We start from the raw sequence: 26,077 nt of genomic DNA, 5'->3' as shown, positions 1-26,077 counted from the left end.
TTTTATTCCGGAATTATACCGTAAGAAAACTTATAGAGTTAACTCAGTTCGGGTGACCTAAGAGCACTGAATTTCGATGCTCTAATACGTTTTTGTTATAAGGAAGTAACTTCGTTAGAGACAAATTTAATTTATTATATTTTCCATTACGTTTCCGTATTTCGAGCGCCCGTTCGACCGTCATAAAACTAGATAGAATTAACAACCACCGTTTTTTGGCCACCCTGAAGGCACAATAATAGACACTGAACTAACTTCACTTACATAGCTCATAAAAATTCCAATTGGATCGTAAAATCTACGTTTAATCGCTTCGGTTTATCGTACTCGTATAGCATATAGGATATTTTTGTCCGCATTTAATTACCAAGTGCTGTTTTTGGATGAAAAAGTAAGTAAGAACGATCAAATGAATGGTTATGGGCTGGAAGGTATAAAATCAGTAGAAATTCTTCTTCCTCAAAATGTTCAAGAACTTAAGATAATCAAGAAGTTCAAGAATAGGATTTTTTCTTAAACTTTTAATCTTATCGATGATTAATTAACTTATAAATCTCCAATTTTGTAGAGGAGGATCGAAGGAGTCAATCTTCCCTGAAATCAGTGATGTTTCCCATTCATAAAAATTGTCATTGTTATTATTCGATATTTTCTCAGTTTTTGACCCTAATTTACATAGAGAAGTAACTTGTGCATGGTCGTGTCTACGTTCGTGTCGTGTTTATGTTCGTCTCGTGGCTGTGTTAGGTGTCGTGTTCACAAATCCCCACAAACTGAACGAAATCAACACTAGCCATGAGGATTAACAGTAGTAAAACGAGAATTAACATAATTCTGTAAATTTCTCAAAAGTTTTGGAGCAGATGACAAAATGGCCCTACTGACCTGGCACATGCACGAGTTCAACACGCAATAAATCAATAGGTACTGTACAGGGTGGTCCAAATTCGAGGCGTACCATTGGGATCTCGGAAACTATAAGAGATACGAGGGCACTTAAATTGGGGCAAAGTTACACAGTTTAGTGCCCAAGAAAGTGCCATTTCGAATTCGGAAAAATTCCGAATATTTCCGGATATATCCGGAAAAAAACGAAATTTTGCTATATCATTTTTATTTTTTCTTGACTTTTTTTGAAAAGATATTTCAAAACAAATAGTAGATGTTGCGCTTATAAGTAATCAAGTAACAAGCGAAATGCACTCTTTCTCCATGAAATCGATATTAAATTTTAATCTAATTTTATTGCAATGACCAATATATATGGATCATTTGTCTATGCGATTGTTTAGTCGTGTTCTTTATAAATCACGACAAAATAAGTAAGTCTTTTCAAGACCTCAAACTCCTTGGAGAACTCGCATATTTGAATCACGCTTCTAAATTCTGTTTGAGCAGTATAGCATACACACAAAGAACACCGCAAAGAATGTAGATTGTAAAATATTTCATAAAGGTCGTAAACCAGTGGTTGCATGAGATATAAAGCATGTAGATTTTAGCAGGTTTTATAACACATATCTAAACAGGAACACAGGTTCGTGTGATACCTTTGAAATTAAAATTATGGCGTTGGAGTATGTGTATCTCAGGCATTTTTCGGAAGATTTATAGCAGGTAGAAGAGGTAGAAGAGCAAGGTTGGCAAAACGTTAATTTACAAATCGCCCTTTAAAACATTAAAAAAAGGTTCGCCGGCAACTTGAAAGTTACGCCAGTAAATTTATTGTTGTAATTGGATGTTATTTAACAACTTTTTTATTTATTTGCTCTAGTTGGTTTCAGTTTGATGATAAAGCCAACCACAAGTGTGAAAACAGAAAATATTAAATTCCCTAATGACTAATATCTTTCTGCAGTAACATGAATCATCTAAGGGACCTCCCCTAATGATCTCTTATAACAACAATAATTAACCAGCTTCTCGGATTTTATTGATGGGTGGTCTAAAAGATGCAGGAGAGTAACTAATGATTTTGTCTTTCAATAATTAAATGAAAACGTATAATCAGATATTTATTTTCGTATTAATTCGGATTTTAGATTAATAGAAAATTTTTATAGTTTTCTGTTGTAGGCAGACAATGTGACATAATCAGATATTTATTGAATCGTCAAGGCTAGTTTCCGAGATTCTTTCATCAACCTTAAAAAACACTCACTCTATGTAAAACTCCAAATTTAGAATTTTCAAAAATTTATTTTTTGAAGAGTGACGTATTTCACGTTTTTACTTATTTTTACCAATTTTCAGCAACGCAATTAATTTTTCACTTCTTGGTGTGGGTGTGAAGTTCGTTACGTAGGGTGTCCCGAATTGCAATGTCGAAACATTAAAATATAGTCAACTATACAGGGTGTCTCAAATATCATAAATTCCCTTTGAAACAACAAAAGGCACAAAATGTAAAAGAGTTCCATGTTACAAATCCAAAATACGAGATTTTACACAAAAAAAGTCCATAATCTATATTTTTTAATATGTAATTTAACATTACTGTTTGGCCTCCTATGTTGATTGAAATCGCAATCTAACCCTGGTTATGTCGTCAATCTTGACCGCCCATGTCCGATTTATCAAACAACAAGAGGCGTGCAGACGGTGATCCTGATGTCTTACATGAAATGAATTTGGTTTGAGAAACTTACAAAAGACTGATGGCATGGAGCCTTGTGTATCTTTGTATCTACAAACAAGACGGCAAACAAGTGGACTGAGCGAAAGTTTGAATAATGTAGCTGCATGATTGGTATTTGTCGTTGGTTGCTCTCACATCATGCAAGGCTGAAGTTAAAAAGTTAAGTGCAGACAGCCCTTTAGACAGACTTCAACGTATTGTGGTAATTATTTGAGTAATCTTCACGATGAATCAAATGTACGATGGGGCCATGTAGGAATAGTCGTAATTAATCACATTTAATCGCGTGTATAATTAATATCTCAATGACGGTAGGAGAAAACTGCATGGTACCTGTGTGGTTGTTTTATTTTTCAGGTAAATTCTCCTTCCAACCTTTTCTGCATGTGAAGAAAAATTGCCGTAGTAACATACAGACTGTTTAAAGAAAAAAACGGGTGAAACTATAACTCAGTTATGTATAAACGGAATTTGATGGACTAAAAACTAAATAAAATTATATTTTTCAGTTTACTAAGTAACTTTAAAGTTGATATTTTTAACTCAACTTTTCATGCTTTAGGTTTCAACTTCAGAATTTCAAATAGACTCCGTATTTTGTTTAACATTTTTTGACAGAAAATATTTTTCTGAATTCAATGACAAGTTAATGTTAAAACAATTTTTAACTGAAAAAAATTGAAAAAATTGAACAATGTGAGTTATGTAACCATCTGCATCGTCATGGGGTAATCTGCATTTCATCCCATCTTATTCTATTCTATTATCAAAGCAAAGACGTCTTTAGTGCAATAAAAATAGTTGTTAGTGTTAAAATTGTTTTAACGTTAACTTGTAACACATCAACAAATTCCGGAAAATAATTTCTATAAAAATATATTTTAAAAAATTCGGAGTTCTATTTGAGATTCTGAAGTTAACACCTAAATCATAAAAAAATTGAGTTAAAAAAACATTTTTGACGTTATTAAGTAGTCAGAAAATATCATTTTAGTTGGTTTTCAGTTAATCAAAATCCGTTCATAAATAACTGAGCTATAGCTTTGCCTTTTTTTTTAGACAGCGTGTACAATGCTAGAAAATAATAAAAATATTTTTGCAAATTTTCAATTTGTTCCGGGCATTTCTAAAACCACCGCGAATATCTTCAATAATGTGGTGTTTTGCGGAGCAACTTAGTTGTAGTATAACTTTGCCATTTAACCAAAGCTCTTACAGTTTCCGAGATTGCAATGGCGAAACTCGAATTTGCCCAATAACTCGGTGATGTAATAAAGCATATTGTGTGCTAATACTGATTGCCCCAACAGTGAGTGTGAGGCAAAGAAGGGTACAGCTAAAAAAATTAAATTGAAAAATTAATGTTAGGGGCTATAATCAAAAAATAATTTGAATCATACAGAGCGTCTTAAAATTACAGGATCACATTCAATTTTTGTTATTTAAATATAAGCAAAATTTTTTTGTATCCATAGATTCCTTGTAATATTTTAAGCATTTTTCCCATGTGTTTCTATTCTATCCCGTCTTCTTCACATCAGTTTAATACATTTAATCATAAACTGATCTTTTGAGCGTAACTTGGACCACTCTTTTTTAAACACATATCTTCTAATAAACCCCAATATTAGCGGTCAGTCACTCGGTGGGCAGTCACGACAAAGCACAAATAAGAATAGCCGTTTCGCGACATCCAAATATCGAATTTCTTTTATACGCTTCACTCTGTATGACCGGTAAACTAAACTTCTTCGAGAAGTCGACAGGAGAAGAACCGGCAGGCACTATTTGAGGGCTTTTCCACCAAGGCAGCTTTTATTCCCCGTTTGTCCTTATCGGCAAAAGCACACACGAGCGGTCCGTACTCCGTACAGAGTAGAAATCGTGCGATCTTTTCTGTTACACATCGTGAATGACTGAGATTTATCACAATCGTTTCCGGGATTTCCTATTTCCCTCGTAAATTTCCGTGGGAAATTTGCAGTGTGTTCTAAAATTACTTAATGCAATTTGACGAATTAAGTGTGACTTTGAGAATTGTGCTTAGAATAACTTAGTGGGTTTTGGGAAAGTTTGAAGTTGATTGAAGCAGCAATTTAGTAAGCGATTGTGTGAAAATGTATTCTTACAGGTAAGTCAAAAAAAAAACGGGAAAGTTGTACGATAAATAATTACCATAGAAAATCCGAGATTTGCAATTCTTATTGGCTGGGTCTATGAATTAAATTGGTCTTAAACGCTTATTCTTAACCGGGACATGGTGATTTATTAAAGGCGAAATGCATATTATAATTAAGCCTTGTAGGATTATATGATTTCGAGAGCCTGTAGACGCAAATTACACGATCTTTTTGTTGTCACTACAACTATGAATGAAGTGCTTTCACAATCGTTCCCAGGATTTACTCCTCACAGTGGGAAATTTATAAAATTTATAATTTTTTCTCGGAAAAAAACTTAGTTTCTCTGGAGATTAACTTGCAATTAAAGTTGACAGAACATTAATAATCTGACCCTAAAACTGGCGGCTACTAGATTGCCCGTTGGTCTCGGTTTAGGACCATGAATAATCTTAATAAATGAGTAAAAATGTCAGAAGGTACCTACTTAGTATGTAATTATGTCTCTTTCCAGCACAACTTCGTTTTCACTGGTTTATTTAGTCTTTTAGCATTAAATGCTGGAAATGCACTTTTAAATCTAGTAAATTTCTAAGTAAGATAAGTGTATGCAGTGATTTTGATATTGATCAGAAAAGACTGAATTTAACATTTGCAGAATGACATAGAAGTGGAAAGAGTAAAAATTAATTAACACATTTGTAATATAAACATTATTCAAAATTGGGTAGTAAAAAATTCCCAGTTTTAATCGTCTGAATTCGCTAAGTTCGGTTTAACAAAATTCGTTGGACCTTTAGTCAGGACCTTGTGCGTTTTAATACCCATGAAAAGTAATTAGAGATGGGACTGCTTTTACAAAAATATAGATAACAAATTACATGTACCGACTATGAAATGGAAACTGCAGAAAAGCCTCGATTCAGCTCATGTGAAATGTGATCGGAGAAAACAGAAAATATGTGAATCTGATATGAAGTTTTGTTTTACTGAACACATTAGTTATCTGGGCTTAGCTTTCGAAATATGGAAATAGAAACCCATCTGTTATTTGACATTGTTACAGCTCGTTTTGAAATAAAGCGTTTGTACAGAAGATACATTTGCTTTTGACCCAACATATCTAGGAATTATTCATAATTATTCATGTTAAATTTTAAAATTGATGGCGACTTTTGAGAGGTAAATTTTGGTTTCTTTATTACGCTTTGTGGGCATTTTGCGTGTTTTTCTTAGGTGTTTAACACCATTAAGAAAAAATAACGATACAGGTCTTTTGTTTTTATTCTTAATCGTTTAAAAGCTATTTTGATTTAAATTTTTCCTCACAGAAACCGGTTTTGCGCATTAAAACATGTTTTGAAGAGGCAAAGTGTATGCTAATGTACTCGTAAACCCTTTTTTTGTCATACTACATGGAGTTCACCCTTACTTAATTTTTCTGTTTGTTGTTTCAGCTTTGGCTTGTAGGTATTTTTTCCAATAAAAGAACGCACGTTTAAAGATTAAAATTAACATTTTGTCTAATTCGTTTCCTTTTCAAGTAATTTAACAGCAGTATTGGTAAGCCAAGCCGAGAATCCCATTATTAACCAAATAATATCGCGTGACAATGTTGAATTACTACTTCTAAAAATTATTCAAATTTCTTATAAAAGCGAATTATTTCGGGTAATTTAAGGGCATTACTGCCCTATCGAGCTGGCATTGATGAAATATTTCTATATCCATAGTAAATAATTTGAATTCTCGGTTTCTAGAAAGCAATTTTATGTTCCAGACATCCGCATGCAATTGCCCGTTTTGCTCGCTTCTTCGTAGTAAGGTTGAAGACATTTTTTTAAAGAACCACAAAGTTTTATAAGAATTTAAATACGATGATAACGAATACTATTCTAATTATAGCTGCCACCTGGTTGACGAAAGAAAATGATGAAAACTGCGGGTGTTCTATCAATCAATCAATCTAACGAAACAGTTATTTATGCACAAATGGATCGAAACTATTTGTTTACATCTTAGTTCCCATGGCGGAAACAAAGATTTCCGACCAGCGGGCATTGTTTTATTTTTACGGCTCGTCGCCCTTAGCAACGGGCTGTAAAGTAAAAATAACGCCTATTAATTTTTTAACCGCCTTTACCCAAATAACTAGGTATAATAGTGTTATTCTTACATGTAGAAGATTAGAAAAATATCAGTTGTTCTTGAACCTGGATGCGTAAAACGGGTCGAGAGAAAGATTACATTATTAAAGGAATTGAGGTTCTCTCCTTCGCATCGGGCCTCAACCTTTCGCGGCGGGAGTAATCTTCTTTCGGCCAGTGGTACGTACAACGTTTCACGGTCAAACCTTTTTAATCTTCTACATGCGAATAGAATATTTTTTTAATCCTCTTACTTGAAGGCCTGTAACCGCCGGTGAGAGCGACAATCACGCGATTCGCAATCTCATGTGATTGCCGCCCTCGCCTGTCGCTCGTGCGCAACATTTCACGCTCGTAAATTAAGACCTACTTCCTTCACTCGTGATGTAAATAACTATTTATCCGTTAAGTGCGGTAAAGTTACGTTGTAAAGTAAGCTTGGTTTTAGCGACCGTTTTTGACGGTTTTTTAAATATCGCATAGTGAAAGGTTCCATAAAATTTGCCTGTATTTTTTAGGGCTACTCTACTAAATTCACATGCAAGTTGGTACGCAGACTACTTGGTTGCCCATGATAAAGTTGTACGTTAAAGTAAAATAACTGAAAAATTGAGTATTAAGGGGAATGATTAATGATCGATTTTGTATAGATTAAACAGACGTGTTACTACTTAGTGGATGGAAAAATCAATTTATGTATTTCCCTTTTTGTAGCTGCTGTTTCTGACACTGATGATATTCTAATACGTACTCCTGAGCTAAAAAATCGAATTTATTTTTGTTTCACTTGCATGTAATCCTCGTAAATAATTAACAAACCACATCAAACATACATTGTCGCGGGTTTCACTTATTTCTTATAGCACTTTGTCACCATTAATTTACATAATCCCTAGTTATACTTAGAATGGGTTTTTTGTTTATCCATTAGATCGTTGCCCAGAGAAAAAACTTACTTACAAGAAGTTGCTTTAACACTTTTAGCTTCGTGAGTGGTAATCCTCCAAATGCCTATTTTATATTCAGAATCTTAGTCGCAATTTCTGAAAACACACGATGGTGAAAACATAATACTAAAATTGAAGCAAAGCAGAGGTAGGAGTTTCCCCCTTGGTTATTTTAATTGTTTAGTGATTTTTTAGATGATGCTTCTTTAGAGCATTTTAAATACAAAATTTAACAATTTTTAACAAATGGACAAGTTGCGAAATAAACGCATATATCCATTAGGCTCCATTTACGTGTTTTTGTTCATAATAAATAAACAATCTGTGCTTATTTACAGTTATCTAGAGTTATTAAAATCGCCCACAAAAATTATGCATCGGCCCAAATTTCGCCAATAAAACACCAGTAAATTTTAATTAACCGCACTTGCCCAAGTTTACGATGATTATGCAGAGGAAGAAGATAATGGAATAAAATTAAATACCACTTGCCCAGTAGATGCCAGTGGTAGTAATTCAATAAAAATGATAAGTGTTTGCGGATAATAGGATGCCCAGACCCATGATTCATTCGGGTAAAGACACGAGTGATATAAATCTTAGGTCGGTTTTAGATTATCTTGATAAAAGTGAAGAAATACTGCCTATTAATTAGTGCTTTGAATTATGTAAATTCTAATTAATCACTCTATGTATGTCATTTAAGGGTTTACGAGGGTCTGCAATAATTATCCTTCGAGTGAATATTTTACAGCATCTGTCTGTCTGTTGATCTGATTAAATTCAAATCAATCAAAGAAAGTAGTTTAGATTTCAGGGAAATTTTTATGTGAAAATTAGACCGAGCGAAAAAAGTTATATTTCTATGATTTAACGAAATTCGCATTGAAAAAATCCAATTAAAAACGTACTATGATAATACCTGCATTGCCTATTTAAAAATACGGGAAATTTTGAAGTCCTCAAGGTTGCTTTAAGGGATTTTTGGGCGTTTCTAAGTCGATCTGAAAATAAAACCACATTCGCATTGAAAATTCTCGATAATACTACAAAGCTCGACCAAATTAACTTTGCGGGTGAGATGATGCGCGTAATGACAGAGCAAGCACTCGGCGAGAACGATGTGAATGATGAATATTAAAAATATGGAACCACATACAGTCCATGAAAAGTGAAAAGTAAGGGCGGTTTTATTTTGTTTTTCCTCGCTGGGCCCTAATGGGCTCTAGTTATCCATGGCGCCAGGCGTCTTTGTACCGGATAATATGTGAGATAAGATGAGATGAAATGCAGATGACCACAGAATAATGCAGATGGCCACATAACTCAGGTGCTATTAAGATACCTATTTAATATTTATTTATTGACAAAATTTCTATTTAAAAATATTATATTCTATGAAAACACATTACAATTCTATAAAAAAAAATTACAAAACTTTTATTTTACATATTTTATTACAATTAATCGTTATGTAAGTTATTTTCAGACTGACTGTTATCCTTTTCGTCATTATAATTCTTATTATTGTCGCTATCTTCTTCTAAACGTATAATTAATTGGTCTACAATATCCAAAAGTGGTGCAGTATTTATGTAAAATATTTCCATTTTTTTTTGCATGTTCACACCGCGATATCCACTCATTAACTGTAAAATTTTCAAAAAATTGATTGCAGTATTCTTAAACTTGTTTCAACTTAGAATTAACATGTCTTTCACTAACATATTGTTTCATTGCTTCCCACGCTACTTCTATCGGATTAAGATCTGGATGGTATGAGGGTAACCATAATACAGTATGTCCTTTTTCTGTCAAAAGTTTATCAATTTTATACGTTTTGTAACGAGATTTATGGAGTTTAATCACATTATAGGGTTCAATTTTCGTAATTTTGTCATTACAAGAAATATTTTTCTTTTGCAATCATTTCAACTTTCCTTGAACTCGTAGTTGGTGCTTTATTAAATTGAACATTACTGTATGGGGCATTATCGATGACGTGGACGCCCTTTGGAGGCAGATTAGGAATAAGCTTTCCTTCCAGTCACTTTGTATAATTGTTACAGTTCATGTCGCTATGATAATCTCCTGATTTCTGATTGGACCTAAATTTTAAATATGCATTTGGCACAAAACCATTTTCACCTCTCGTGTTAACAATAATTAATCGTTGTCTTTTAGAAATTGACTTGTGTAGACCTTCATTAGAATTATCGTTCCAAGCTTTACTATGAGTATGGGAAGAAAATACATAGGTTTCTTCCATGTAAATAATAGGACGGTTCTCACTACGATACTGAGTTATACTTCTCAAATAATCAAATTGCATAGTTTGAATGTCTGACTTTTCCATTAATAATTTTCTGTTACTTTTCGTTTTTCGCCATGTAAACCCCATAGATCGTAAATTTTTTCTTAAGTTATCACAACATCCCGAATAATTGTAATCTTCTTCTAACTTTTTGTGGATACGGTTTAACGTTGGAACTTTTTTTCTTGTAAGTAGGAATTTATGAGTCTTTTTAGCATTTCGATATCACATTCGCCGATGGTCGATTTAGATTTTTTCCTTCTCGTTTTTTTGGGACTCAAAAAAGATTCTCCATTTTCTACACTTCTCATTTCTTGGGAGGCCTTCTGAACGGTTCGAAGACTCACACCAGTAGCTATGGCAACTCGTTCGTGAACCTTATCAAAACAATTTCAGTGGTTTATTCTGCTCAGCTTCGTGTCTCATAAAAGGCAACACATTTGCAACAACTTCGCTGACTTGCCCATGCAATACTTTATGCTCAACTTGGGATTAAAAAATCTCTACATCACCCATTTTTCTACAAGTTAAGAGTTCTGTAAATCGGCACACACACGCACTAAATGAAGAAAAATTGCGTAAATTTTTTTCCGAAGTGCACCGCACCCTTCGAGCTGCCTACCTGCTTACTGCGCATCCAATGCTTTATTACTTCACCCGCAAAGTTAATTTGGTTGAGCTTAATTTAAAATGCAGATTTTTTTTTAGGAACTTTGAGGGATTTTACTTTCATCTGAACGAATTGGATACTTAAGGGCCATTATAAAGTTTTAAATCCTATTTTTTTAATTTTCGACGACCTAAAACAACATAATATTAAAATTAATGTTCCTTAATTGTTTGGAAAAACCCATAATAATAAATACTGATATAATCTCATAATTTGTGACTGAAGTGACAAATCCCTGTCAAGCCGATAATATCGGTTATTGATCACTATTATCCAATAATAAATGAGCGTATTGTGAACATGGCGGCATTGGTTTTACATGCATTGAAAAATTTCGGGCTACCCAGCGTACCATCGCCAACGGTCCCATAAACCTGTTTCCTCGGTATTTAGCTTTAATTATGGTACTTTGGCACCGGGAGTTGCGTAGTTTTCTTTCCTATATTGAATCGTTTCACTCTGGGATAAATTGAATTTCATATGGTTGGTTATTATTGCATGATATGGTCTAGTACGTAATATTTTTTTCTATCTTTTTAATACCAGACATGCAGCTAGAAAATAATGATAAACTTAACAGTTCTGGCTTGTTTTTATAATGAAGAAATTTTTCTTTATTTTGAATTCATTTTATGCTTGGAAATACCTCACTTTGGTTTTAAGTGGGATTTTGTATAGTAAACAATGTATTTAGATGAACCGCACCGAAACTAATGAGAAAAAATGAGGATATAATAACCTTATCTGAGGAATCTGGTTGAGGGAATTTACTCGTGATTTCAGCAGAACATGAGTTGCTGCTATTAGACGATATAATATCGATCATTCTAAGTGTATTCTAATGTCTCGTAATTCAATGGAAATTATAGGCTACCAGCACATGTAATTACCAATTGAAATTTATTGAGTGTAAAGGCTTAGAAGGAAGGTGTAAACTGAACCACGCGAATTGGAGTGGGAACGATAAATAAAACTGAGTGATAGTCAATAAATCGATTTAATTTCGGTTACTGTTGCTTTAGTGCCTTAGAGGAATTGTTTATGATCGCGAAACGGCAATCAAATCGCCCATTAGAAAAGATCTACCTGATTTGTTACAACATTGAGGAAGACGCCATTCACGTGTTGTATTTGACTTTTTTCCAAATTAGACGCTATTACACGCGACTTCCATCGAAATCAAATGCACCAACAAGCTATACAAAAACGCCTGTAAAAATCAGCGAAAGAAAAGTAACATGCACAGATGACAGGTATTCAATAATTCATAAGGTAATTAATCAAATCAATCATCCTTGTCCGCGGAGTTATTGGATTCCTGGTCGTCTCATTCAGATTTATGTTTGATAGTTTAATCCCCGTAAAAAAATACAGCAGGGGGACATCCCAGGTATGAACAATTCACTTAAGAGTTTATGCCCTTTCTTGCCTCCTCCACGGCTGCCAAGTCCGGTTAATGCAATTTCACCAGGAATTTTCCCCCTTGGAAAATATTGCTTCAAATTACTTTTATAAGTAATGATATATGATTACACATCAGCATCTAAGAAGGAATTGCAAGGAAGTACGGTGGCAGCATGTTCATTAATTTAATGATCAATGAATGTTTAGTAGATAATGAGGTGCCTAGGTATATATTTTTATTTTCAGCATCAGGAAGCATTTAAGAGCATTTTAAATTAGCGACAGGTGTTGTTAAATTCTATCGTGCAACTTAAATCCTTTATAGCCAATAGAGCAAGCAACGGTTAACTTTATCTGGAAGCTAATTCGAATGGATAGCCCATTCGGATAAATCAGCCCCGATAACAAGGACCAGACGTTTAAAAAATTGTCGGCATAGCCATTTGGACTTAAAAAATGTCAAAAGCATAAAACACGGTCTGTTGTTCGGATTTCAATGGAATTAGACATGGCTATATTATGGTAGACCGCACCCGATTTGCTAAATTAAGCACAAAAAGGCAAAGTGAATCTGCCTTTTAAAGTATTCCGCTTGAAGTTAGTTTATTTATTACTGGAAGCTTAATCATGAAAGCTAGAAGTCCATTAGGATTATAATTATTTCGGTTTCCAACACCTGTTTACCGAAGGATATCAGGCCGCTGGTTTGCTCTAGAATGAAAAACTTTGGTGTTTATTCCCAACCACGCAAGCGAATGAAGGCATAAAGGTTTTTAGCTATTGAGCTTCCGGAGGCTTCCGAAATTATATACAGGGTGTTTCATAAACATACCGACAAACTTTCAGGGGATGTAGAGCTTATAAAAACAAGCATTTAGATCGAATAAAGTTAAGTCCGCAATCGCTTCGTTTTCAAAATACAGTGTATTTAATCTCTATTTTTCTAAATATTTTTCAAATATTTCAAAAGCGATTTGAGATACGGACCTGAAACTAGGGACACGCTATGGCAGGATAAACGCACATGTTCTGGAGTAGGCAGAATATTTCCACCTACACCAGTGGCGCCTGTGAGGCCGTTCAAAGGATGTTTTTAATGAAAAAAATGTCAAGCCACTGACTTTTTCTAATACGAACATATTTTGTTAATATTTCATCAGTTCTTAATAAAAAAGTTTTTTTAGTGTTTTGTTGCTCAAGTAGCAGTTTTCAAGATAAAAAACAAGTTTTCGTTCCTGTGCCCACCAAAAAAATAGTACAGGTTCCCAAATGTGATTTTTTAAAATTCTTAAGGAGGATTTAATTTAATTTTCTTTTAGTAGAGATAGAGAACATGAAAACAAGTATGTGTGAAACATGCCTCGTCGCAAAATAATATTCTTCTTCCAAAGCATGGTGCTGTTAAATTCTAAGCCGTTTACACACGTAGAAACGTTTCGATGCATCATAATGCTGCACCATAGTGAAGTCGCTTGTTTTGTCATTGTCATGGAAATTCAATGTAATTTCGTTTTAAATAAATAAAGCAGTTCTTGACAGTTTAAATATAAGTTCGACCATAAATAATCGTTAATTTGTTTATCGTTAAATTGCAGACATATTTTATCAGACAAAAAACGTTTGTCTTCATGTCCTCTACCTTTACCAAAAGAAAATTAAATTAATTTATTCTAAAGAATTAAAAAAAAAACTCACTTGAAAACCTATACCGGTTTTTTGGTATGCACAAGAATGAGAACTTATTTTTTTATTTCGAAAACGGCTACTTGAGCAACAAAACACTAAGATGCTTTTTTTATTAAGAATTGATGGAATATTAAAAAAATATATTCGTATTAAAAAACTCCGTGGCGTACCATTTTTAAAAATTAAAAGCATCCCTTTGAATGGCCTCACGGGCGCCACTGGTGTAGGTGGATATATTCTGCATACTTCAGAACATGTACATTTATTCCGCCATAGGGTGTCCCTAGTTCCATGTCCGTAACCCAAACCGTTTTTGAAATATAAAAAAAAAATAATGAAATTAAACACTCTGTATCTTGAAAACGAAGCGATACTTGGATATTCTGACGTATAATTCAGTTAATTAGACCTCGATCAAATTCATTAAGGTTGGAAATTCAGGTTGTTTCAAAGTTTTAAAGTAATCTCACTGAATCAGTTTACTCGGAAGTTTTACGACAACCTCAGTCAGGTCACTTGGAATATTTGTCGTTACTTTAAACGTGTCAGTTTAGATTTCCTGACTTTTTTTGCTTGAGTTTACCTGATGAATGTGAAAAAAGTCTTTACTTAGTTACCATCACTTTGGATTAATACCATCTTCAGAAATTTCCATACATTTTTTAGAACTGTAAAAAGGTTATAAATTCTCATTAAAAAAGTAACAAACTTACCTAAAATAAGCATAACGTAAATCCAAAATACAAACAGACAACGCATCGTAAATCATGACATTAATCCTGACGTCTCATCAGACAATCATTTCCATGACATTATGGTCGATTAACTCGATAGGTAAATAATGAGCCGTATGCGTGTCATTATTAACCTGTTATTCAACTTTTTTTAGAAAACAGACGATAAAACGTACTTTTATAGTCATTCAACTTATCCAGTAATTGTTTTTTTAAGCTAGTAGAAAAAGAGTTAATGCAGTTTGTTAGTTCACATTAAATCCTGGAAGCTCTGAGATTTAAGTTAATTTGCCTTTCAGGTTATTCTATTAATGTCAAAATTTCGTTTTACGTGTGTACACTCACAGTTTGAGACATAGAGTCTGATTTGACGGACGACTGTATCGTCAAATCTAGACGAAAATGTCGAAAAAATAGCTGTGTATTTTCTATTTTCGTCGAGCTTATTAAAGTTATCTCTGAGCAAAATTCTTCTCAGACCAGAAGAAATGGTAAGGAGTTAATTCGACTCTGGATGGTTATTTTCAAGTTCAAGGATCTCCTTCAACTGAGCTTGGAAGGCTGACCAATAATTATCAAAACAAAAAAAGTTCTTAAGGATAATTTTCCCAGGTGATGCATATTTTCACCATTTCTGTAAAGAAATGATCACCTTGGTAACATTCCACCCAAGGCCCTCTGATAATGTTCCATGGGAAGGCAAATGAGCTGTCATATTCCCTTATACCAATACATAACATCAATCCACCTGTAAAATTTCAATGGATATAACACTACAACTTGTACTTGTAATAGAATAAGTTCAAACTGCTAGTCACGACCAGAACGTCGATTTAATTTTACGGTTTGACGAGACGATGAAAAGATTTGCTTCAAATTTCTTGCATAATTAAATATGATGAAGTCTAAACGGCCATAATGAGCGAAACTGGCCACCTTAGGGAACACGATCTATTTCGTCGTGTTAAACCTGTATCTGTTAATAAATCGAGTTTCCAGTAAAATCTAATTAAATTTAACTGTGGGTTTATTTATAGTTTGTTTACTTTGTAATATGGAAATTTCTTGGCATTAGAAAGTATTAGATCTGGGAATTAGAGGAATGTCTTCGTCAGAGATTTCCAGGGCGTATGATAAAATGGAATTTCCATTTTACTTTTGAAATAAGAACGAAAAATATAATATCTCATCTAATTCCGATCTGCCTCCTTAAAGGCAATATTTCCACGTTATTATATTTGCTTCTAATTTAACGAACAGATTGTACGCTAATATATTTGGTTAACCTCATTATTGTTACACATGTACCCGCCGGCTAATAAGGAATAATAAACAAGTCGGAATTATTAATCTCGCATCGCTCGAATTATTGACGATAATTGCAATTATTCCAATTTAAACCCTGACAGCTAGATCTAATTAATTCGTTCATCACCAGGCAAACATAATTACTACGATCGGATTAATATATTTCAGCAAGTTTCCGAATTTGGAGAAGTGATTTTTTTGTCTCATCTCCTTAAAAAAGTTAGAGATTAAGGTCGCGTGTTTTTTTTAATTTAATTAATTTCAACTAAGATAAGCCAATTGCGTCGTTTGGTAACTTCAAGATAGAACATCTAGTGCCAGTTGAGTTAAAGACACTTATAAAACCCGCTCCTGCTTTGCTGATTACATTTCAATAAGTATTAGTGCCTTAGTTGAGAAATTGGCATGGAAAACCAATCTCCTGCTAAAGATAACATATGTGCGCTTCAAATTGCTTCCTCACTCACCATTTTCTCCAGATCTGGTGCCCAGCGATTACTGGCTTTTTGCAGACATTAAAAATATGCTCCAGGGAAAGAAATTTGACCGAAATGAAAAAGTGATTGCCGAAACTGAGGCTTATTTTGACAACAAAGTCAAATCATTTTACAAAAAAGGCATCGAAAAGTTAGAAGAGCATTGAAATGAATGTATCACTTTTGAAGGAGAACATTGTTAATGAATAAAGTTAAATTTCTGAAAAAAATTGTCTTTCTTAGTAAGACCGGGGACTTATTGAGTAGTGTGTTGTAATTACAAAAAGAGCGGCAACCGCACCCCGCCCTCCCATTTTTTTACCATTTTAACTTGATTTGGTGGTTAAAAATGTATTTTTAAATGATAAAAATATGTATTGGACAAAAAGAGATTCACTGACATAATGAGTTAATTATAAAACAAGACATTAAAATATACACTAGCACCTGATGATCAAGATCGGGAGAAGATAAATAGCCCATAATTGGTTCATGGAATTGATGGTATTGATGGCTGAAATGACTTATTATTATTTTTTTCTTTATAAAAACAGTTATTTGTACGACTTTTATTAACATCGTCGCATCGATTAATATTTTATTTCATAAATTCAATTCAAATCCAACGAGACGCCAACAGTTAAGTCATGAACTACTCACTTTAATCCAAGATTTGTATCTCAATATAAATATTTAACGCTTAATAGAAATTGAACCATTAACGAAATTACAGCTTGCAGTCCTAGTCAATCAAGCTCTTCGTATATCTCTTGCCAATCAGCTCAAGTCCATGATTTATTGCTCGATCTAGAGCAATCTCCATTCAGACATTTACGAACGCTCTTTTACTCATTTTATTTAACTAAACATCTTTAATTCACATAATTCAGCTTATGAAAAGTAATGATACAATTGTAATTACACACTTTTTCGTTCCAAAATGACCTAGAAAAATTCATCGTTGAAAACATTATCCCCTGTGTGCAAAGGGCGGTGACAATAGTCGAATGAGTAATGTTGGAAATGTGTCAAATGTCTAATTGAATCTCTTAAATTGTCACCGTCAATTGAAGTTATCAACGGACAGTGACAATAAATGAATTTGACACATAATTGAGGTTATATATTTCTAACCTCACTCATTTATAAAGTACTTACCACTATGGTGGCATGGTCGAATAAATACAGGGAATACCATTTAATATCCACCTTTAACCTGACAGTTTTTTATTGCTTTAGTTTTTTCATCGTAGTAGCAATGTAAAAATAATCTCAAAGGCCACACATTATGTGCTCGTTACACTAAAACAAATTAAGCGGTTAAGTGACACCATATTTACTTCTTCAGTATGCAAATAATCAGATCAATCGCGTGATTACAAACCATAAAAGAAATTAAAACAAGCTGAAGTATTATTCAAGTCTTAATCCGCTTAAGTGGTAGAAGCTTTAGTCATAAAAACGTCTAAACCATTAAAAAGATTTATAATCTTCGACAATCTGAAAAAAGTGAGCAAGACAAAATGCAATTCGAGGTGATTTACCTCTGGGTCTTACGTGTCAACGACTGAAAAGGCTCTAAAAGTACCTACAATGATGATCATTGTGAATATGATATAGGCAAAATTTATGATGCATATCTATGCAATGTTTCCCAGAAGAGGATTCGTTTGTGTTTATGTTTATTTAATGTTGTGAAGTTGTGGTCAATGACCGATTGTGAAGAAGCAAAAAAGTTAGTGCGTAAGGGCATTTAGAAAAGACCTTCTTAAAGCGTCTAACAATTCATTATGCCTAATGAGCATTTAAAAGTTAAATTTGCGTCAAAATATCATTTTGACCCATAGGATGGTAAATTTCTCAAGGAACTACTAATAGATGTTGAAGCAAAAATACGCTGAAAAACCTAACTAAAAAATTGAAAAATTAGAGAAAGCGAAAAACTATTAAGCATATTTATAGCGATGAATACAGAATGTTGAGAGCAGAAAATTATTGAGATTTCGTCTCACTGTGGGGTAAATCTATGGCCCAACGACTAATGGGTTTGAACTCTATGCAAAAAGGGCAAAAAACGTAAACTAATAATTTTAAATATTTGTCATTTTCCAATGAGCTGCATTCCAAAATTCTGCCAAAATAGACGAAATCCTGAATTAAGAACTAATCACCCGTACAAAGAGTGACGATGGTAATCAATTTCAAAAAGTTGGCCACCCAAACAGCTAATGGGCACAAACCCAAACCCGACAAAATCGATTTCAACCTTCAAATGCGGGACCAATTTAATTTTTCGCAAATTACCACGGGGACTCCTTATCGCATATTTTTACCGAGAATACAAAAGCTTTAACGACCCTAATTGAGTATGATTCTTAAACAATAGTTTTTCTAACGCACTGATCCCACGGACTGAACAGAAAAATCATTGAAATGCAAACAATCAAGAGTAAGTGGTTTACGCTGCTTATCCATTTTCATCCGATCCAAGTCGGTATAGATACTATGATCCTCCTAGATCGGATCATAAAATACCTCTTCCGTTTAAGTACGTTTAACATTTCGATTAAGACATAAACCCAACTTTCAAATGACACTTTACGGAGTTGTGAAGTAAATTAATTATCTCAGGTCTCTGTGCGTGAAGAATTTTTAAATTACCTCACCGAAAAAGGAAGAAATTACTTAAGGATGCACGCATGCAGAAAACGACCTGTATATCTTGAATAAAGACAGAGGAACTTAAGTGGATTGCTGCATCTGACAGATCAGTCCCAAGTGCACTTCAAATTAACATTAAACATTTATAGATACGTTAAGCACCTAAAAGTTTCTTGCGGGCGAGAACCAGCGAGTTGAAGAACGCTGCCAATTTGAGATGCAGGTCAGCAGGTCTGAGGACTTTGCCGTATAAATTGAAGTAAATGCCCACACACGTATTTGCCCTCAGGTTCTTGGACATCAAAGCTGCTCCTAGTACCAAGACAATAAACCTAGTAAATAACTGTAAAGAGCTTTTTACCGGCCGCCCACGGTTGTGCCAATAAATACCAGCCTAATGTATTATAAATTGATGAAAATTACCTTAAAATTCGACCATAGTGGTAGTGGTTTTGTGATTAAAGAGCATTGAACTCTAAATAATTTAACAGTCAATCGATATCATCATTAATTCTAATCTGTTTTGCACTTTCCTAATCTCTGCTTGGATTTTAATGCCTCTCGACACCTTGAACGCATCATAGGTGCAATGAGGAAGTCTGCAAGGTGTTCAAGATCGACCAACTTAATTGTCTGCAATCTTCCAATGCATTTTGTTAACAAGTAAAGAATCACTCAGTCACCTGTCTTGCATGATTAACAAGGAGCCCCTCCTAGGTTTGTTCAGTCTGCATTATAATAATATCATATTATACTGTGCGGCTCTAACACTCACTCACCCCCCCCCCCCCCCCCACTTTTCAATTTGTAAAAAAAATTTTTAATTCAAAAGCAGCTTTAAATACGGCAAAAAATACTATATTTTGACGTTTGTTTTTTTAATCTTAGTTACGTCACTGCTAGTGCAAAATGCTCGATTTTCTTAAATTGACGTCGGATATTAAAAGTCTTTCAAAGCTTCATTCAATGGTGCATTGCGATTCAAAATTTATCGATTGCTTTTACTATACAAACGCAGTGAAATAGTACGTTAACAACGAAAAAACTTGTTTGTTGATAGGAAATTGGTTTGTTTCCGATTTTGTGCTCACAAACAGTTTTTGGTTATTCTTTTTTGTTTTTTTTTTAACCCAAGACTGTTTGTAAGCACAAAATCGAATACAAATCAATTTCCTATCAACAAACAATTTTTTTAAATAGTTTATGTACCATTAAACAGCGTTTGTTTGGTGAAACTAATAGATAGCTTTTGAATAGGAATACACCATTGAATGTAAAGACCTTTAATTCGAATTGTCACTTGAACCATTTTTCAATAAAAAACGATCAGCCATTTTGTCGTACCGATGACGTAAGCAGCATTTAAAAAAACAAACAAACGGCAAAAGGCATTATTGCTTATCCTATTTAATACCGTTTTTGAATTTTTTAAAAATAATAATTTGATAAGCGGTTAACGGAGGGGCAATTTAGGGCCGCACGGTATTTCCAACCAACAGCGACATTTGTCTTAAGAATGCTCATGTTATTATTCGCTAACTACCATTGTGAGCTAATGAGTTGAAACAATTTCTTGCTTATGTTAAAAGGTCGAGTGTCTACTTGTCCGAGAGATATCAATACAACTAATCTAACTAGCGTTCATGAATACCGTAACTGATAAACGAGTTATAAGAACACCCGTTATATGGTTACATAAGGTAATGTATTGTTGATCCTGTCACTAGAAGTATCGAGGCTACATGGTTTTTGGTGAGGTGAGAATTAACTTGAAACGAAGATTAGTATCAGAGTTACAAATCAATGGATGTGGGATACTGAAAATGCCTTAATCAGTATTAGAATGATCCAGATTACACGAGAAATCCCCTGCAACGCAATCGCTAGGGATTATGCAATGTGCAAGGTGAATGCAATGTTTGTGTCCATATTCAAAAGGAAATTCTTGTTCACTAAAGACGGATGTACTCCACAAGCTGAAAAGAAGCTATTTAGTTGCTCTCATAGCTCTTCTACGGCATAAAAAATATTTTTGGATCGCTGTGTATATTTGCCTTCTCAAATGGGAAGAATGACGTTAATCCAGGAAATTTTAGAGATTTCTTATCTCCCTTTAGTGTTTGATAATTTTGCGCCCAATTCTCCCTATCCCCAAATTTAAAGAAAAGGTTTTCTCGGAATCTTAGGGTTAAACAGAAATTAGCTTTCCTGAGAAGGTGTTCCATTGTAGCGCATGGAGCTTAATTTTTTAAAATAAAACACCCCTGTATATTTTAATGTTCTTTGATTTCCCTAATAATTTTGACTGTAGTTGTCCCTATCCTTAAAGTCAAGAGTTTAAAAATAGCTTTAGGATTAAACAGACAATTAAACTGCCTTTCCAAGAAGATATTTTTCCAAACGCAACGTCCGGTATATTTTAACGTTGTTGGATCACCCTATAGCCTCTAATAATTTTGAGTGCAACAGCCCCTAACCGTAAATTTAAGGATTTTCCTGTAACTTAGGGATACATAGAAATTTACTATCCTTAATAAAATACAATTGGTATAATTTAATTTCTCATATCATAAAATTTCGTGTATTCACACAAACTACATAACTACATTTATTATTCCAATAACGTCCAAACCAAGTGCTGGGTCTGTCGAATTTCCCCATGAAATCCAATATTGATAAGATTTCATTGTTTCATTTTACTTGCGTGTTGAAAACGTCCCTAGAATTCTCACGTAAAGTTTATCATTAAAGTGAATTATCTTAATAATAGGAAGTTATAGTTATTAATAAATCCTCTTTAAGATAAATACACATCTTAACACTGCACCGACTATTAATTACAATTGCCACGAAGACATATTATTTCAGTTCTTGTGTATGTTGAAATGAAAGAAAGAGATGTGGAAGTATGCATAGATCTTATCGTTCCCGATAGAACTTCGCTGAGACCACCCTGCGAATGCTTCTTCCGAGAGAATCCGAGAATCAAAAAACTAAAACATGTTACAAATTAAGAATGCACTTTTTTATGTTTCTTCGCATCCGATTGTGGCTTTACAATGATTTCCTTAAATTCCAAGAAATGTGAGCCCGTTCATCCTCAGAATTCATCATGTGACGTTAACTGCACTGGCTTTTGTGCAGAATTTAGGAATTGTCCTATAAAAACATCCATAAAAGCAGAATGGATAGGTAATGGGGAACAGAACACGAATGGAATTTAATATCGGTGGGTTATGATTTCCACCTGGGTGTGTAATAGTAATAGGGATGTATTCCTAAGAGAGGTCCACAAAATTAGCTATGTAGGGGGAGAAGTTCGAAATTTCCTTTGAATATAGCATGATCAACATAACTTGGAAAGTCAGAATGTTCGTTATTGGGAAATATGCAATAAAAGCAATTACTGATAACGAATTTCATATTTCCTGAAAAGATATTTATTTTATGTATAGGATAATTCAAATTCGCTTTCCTATTATATCCGAAGATAATCGAAAAAAAGCGAAATTTCCACAAATGGCTTTTATTATTTTTTATTAAGTTATTTGAAGACGTTTTTTAAAATGAATTTCATTTCCTCATGGGCGCTTTTGCTCCTTTATAAGACGGCGTTATCAAATTTTAAATACAACGTTTCGGAATTTAAAAACCATCATCAACTTAATTTTTTTTAAGTACGGACCTTAATTTTTATTGCGTTTTTGAAAAGCCTTCGATTGTCTGAATTAAATTATGTGTCACACTTCCAGTAAAAAACAAACGAATTAGTGCAAAATACATTTTTAATCAGTAAAATAATGACTCACTACCCAGACATAAGGGCTTTTGTGATTATTTTCGGAAATAAAGGGAATTTTCCGAGGTTCGAAGAATTGCAACTTTCCCCCAATTTAAGAGACCTTATATTTCTTATTATTTTCGGGATCACAATGGTAAGCACCGAATTTGAAGTACCCTGTAGATAAAGATATTTATTAATATTCTTTTATGGTGTCTGCAACTCACTCAAGTTGCAAGTTTTACTATTTATACGCAAACCCTAGCAGAAAATTTCTCCTGAAATTCAGTGGTATAGACGCTTTATTTAAACTAATACATTTTTTTACTTTCCTTTCCTCTGCTTTAAGAGTTTATATTACCTCACTAAATTTGTCCTCTTTTGGCTACTGTTTACCAATCATTCAAGCTGCAAATTTTACTTTTTATGTAGGATACTTAGGAGATAATTCACCTTGAAATTCATTGGCGCAGATGGTTTGTTTGAATTATTACATTTTTTTTGTCTTTTCCTCTACTCCAAGATATCTTTTTGTAGTGTCATCAAATGCACCCTTTCTTTGTCACTGCGCTACTGGTTCGCGATGCAAATTTCAGTAGTTTTCCGTAACACTTAAGAGAACATACAACCTGAAATTAATTGACGTAAATAGAATTCATATTTGGATTTTCGCGTTTAAATATAGATTCATTTCATCTACTTTAGGATTTTGTTGGGTCATTAAATGCCCTCCCCCGCAGCTGATCGCTACTCATTTAAGTTGCAAAATTTTATTATCCATGCAGGCACAATACCTAGGAGAAATTCAGGTACTTTATTATTAAGTAACAATTCTAACTATACTAAGAGAGACTGACAGAATTTTTATAACCATAAACTTTTATCGCAGTTAAATTCTTTGGGTGAATACGAGTCATTAATTCCAGGTATCACAAACCCGTAGCATTTTGTTCGTGAACTTATCCCCCGGATATAACTCATCTATCGAAAATTCTACATAATTCTAGACCAACATGCATTCATGCAATGTTGATCGGGAAAAGCACTCGTGCTTTTTCCGTCCCAACTGGCATTAAGACACTTGCTCTAAACTATACTGCCTGGAACCAATTGGCGTCTATTTGAATTACTACAATTTTTTGATTTTTTTTTCTTTGCTTGAATGCATTCTCACCTAACTTAGATGTACCTCACTCAAGAAAATAGTATCGGGGCCCTACATAAATATACCTATCTCAGTTTACAGTTACGTTATACCCTTGGGTATCTCGACTTCAAACAACTTATGTCACAGAAGATGTTTATGAGTCTATCGAATACCGTTAGGTTTAAATGCCTTGAGACGGAATAAGTGCCCATTAATACATGCCTGATATTTAATGATCATTAACTTGTCATAATTCTCGCATTTTCTTGTTGCCATCAATTACCACGTACTTAAACGACATATTTAACGCATCTATTTGTTTTCAGGTGAGTTCGCAGTTCCTGGCTAATATTCGTAAGTACTCTCTTATGCCTAAGGCTCCGCTAAACAACAACATAAAAATTAATTCCAGCAGTACCTACGTAATTGTTTATCGTTCCCTGACCTTAGCCGTGACCAAGAAAACAGTTTCGCATCGTATACCCACCCATAGAAAGTACCATTTAACGTAGCAGTTGTTACTCTATGAGATTTTATACGTACGAAGTAAAGATAGAATTAAAAGTACTCTTCCTATTCCCCTTAGGCCGTTCACACACGAAGAGAGTTTTTGAACCTCTACGTTTGTTAGGTACTGTCACCATTCGCGGAAGTATCAAGTGGTGACACTGACCAAATAATGGGACTAGTTTGCAGAAACTTCAGCGCAAATGTCAGATAACCTTTTGCATATGCATGAAGGGGTATTGTTTGTTTACTCATTTCGTTTATAGTTGTGTATCTCTAAAGGTTTTTCCCACTTCCTTTATCGTCCAATAAAGAGCCTATGAATCATACAATTTATCATACAATGAAGAGCCCAAAAGTTTCCTGACAATTGGAGAATGCAATTAACTTTACAGCGGTCGCCATCTATCGAACGCCCATTCGATATAAAGAGGGGAAATAACCTTCCAAGCGCCATCTATCGCAACGCGCCGCTACTTAATTCTACAAAATTGGCATTCTAGCTAGTCACAAGTCCTGAGAATGAAAATTTCGTTTTTGAGTGAATTTAAAATTCAGATATTTCCCTATTCAAGTCACTTTGGATTCTCTTCTTGAAACATCGCACAGAAATTACTGAGTGAATGGGGATAAGGTATGGCATCTAAGAATGTCTGTCTCTGGTAAAGAGACGATACCAAGCTACGCAACGAAACAGAAAGCAAATTCCAATGCGGTTGAAACTGCCAGAAATATGCCTAAGAAGCCCCGACTAGTGCACCCGCATATTTCTGCCTGATTCTGATGGTCCGAAACCGATTTATCTCTCTGTTGGGCCATGCCTTTCGTTGCACGTAATCGCCGTCATGGATGGTTCGGTGCTAACGTGTGATAGCGAAACTAGTTTTTCTTGGGGCTTGTAGAATTTCTTCCAGAAGCAGGACTCTTCACGTCTCTGCTCAATGTGACGCAACTCAGGCACTTCTTCCTGATCACGGCGAAGTCACCAAATTGAGGCGTTTATGTAGATGCCACGGTTTGTGGAGGCATTCTAGAACAAATTGAACCAAAAATTTAATTAACTGCAATTCTAATTCTGTGGAGTAAAATTCTTCCCGTGGAAACTCCTGAATTATCTCTGAACTTGTTTGCCCGGCTGGTGCTTAATTCTAACCGCAACTACTCATGAAGACTTTATCCCTATAAAGAAAAGACACAATTGCAGAGAAAAAAATCTTGAATCTCCAGTCCGATAGCGAACTTCAATCCCGATATGGCTTTACGAATGGACATTGGTCAAGAACTTTGCGTGACTTCGTCGTTGCTCTTTTAAAGGATGTTTTATTGCGGAAATTGTCTTCTAATTACGCAACAACTCGAGATAAGGTTTTTGTACCAACTGTAGATCCACGACTGTTTAATTTTACCGCTGAGGACGGAGTAAAAGGAGTTTCTTACCATTATTAGTTGATTAACATGAGCAGCAGTTGTGTTAGAGCATGAAATATGCGAAGGTATTCCTATGAGCCATCTAATTAAATACTGAACTTTATTACTG

General features: G+C 34.2%; 2 protein-coding genes across 3 annotated transcripts in view; both read left to right on the top strand.

Moving 5' to 3' along the window:
- Positions 1–26,077, top strand: part of LOC136411426 (meiotic nuclear division protein 1 homolog) — a 66,776-nt gene that overhangs the window by 9,710 nt on the left and 30,989 nt on the right. The gene's annotated exons all lie outside the window — the stretch shown is intronic.
- The window catches only part of LOC136411439 (uncharacterized), a 31,501-nt gene continuing 9,753 nt past the window's right edge, over positions 4,330–26,077 (top strand). Inside the window, exon 1 of one of the 2 annotated variants that reach the window (XM_066394014.1) lies at positions 4,330–4,769. In XM_066394014.1, the coding sequence (XP_066250111.1) occupies positions 4,756–4,769 (14 nt within the window). In that variant the 5' untranslated portion in view covers positions 4,330–4,755. Of the gene's footprint in view, positions 4,770–24,363; positions 24,388–26,077 lie in introns of those variants that run through there. The other variant, XM_066394022.1, reaches the window with a different exon arrangement.

Source organism: Euwallacea similis, chromosome 1 (assembly GCF_039881205.1).
Source record: "Euwallacea similis isolate ESF13 chromosome 1, ESF131.1, whole genome shotgun sequence".
In the NCBI taxonomy this organism is placed as follows: Eukaryota; Metazoa; Arthropoda; class Insecta; order Coleoptera; family Curculionidae; genus Euwallacea; species Euwallacea similis.
Note: the sequence above shows the minus strand (reverse complement) of the source record. Positions and strands in the feature narration are given on the sequence as shown.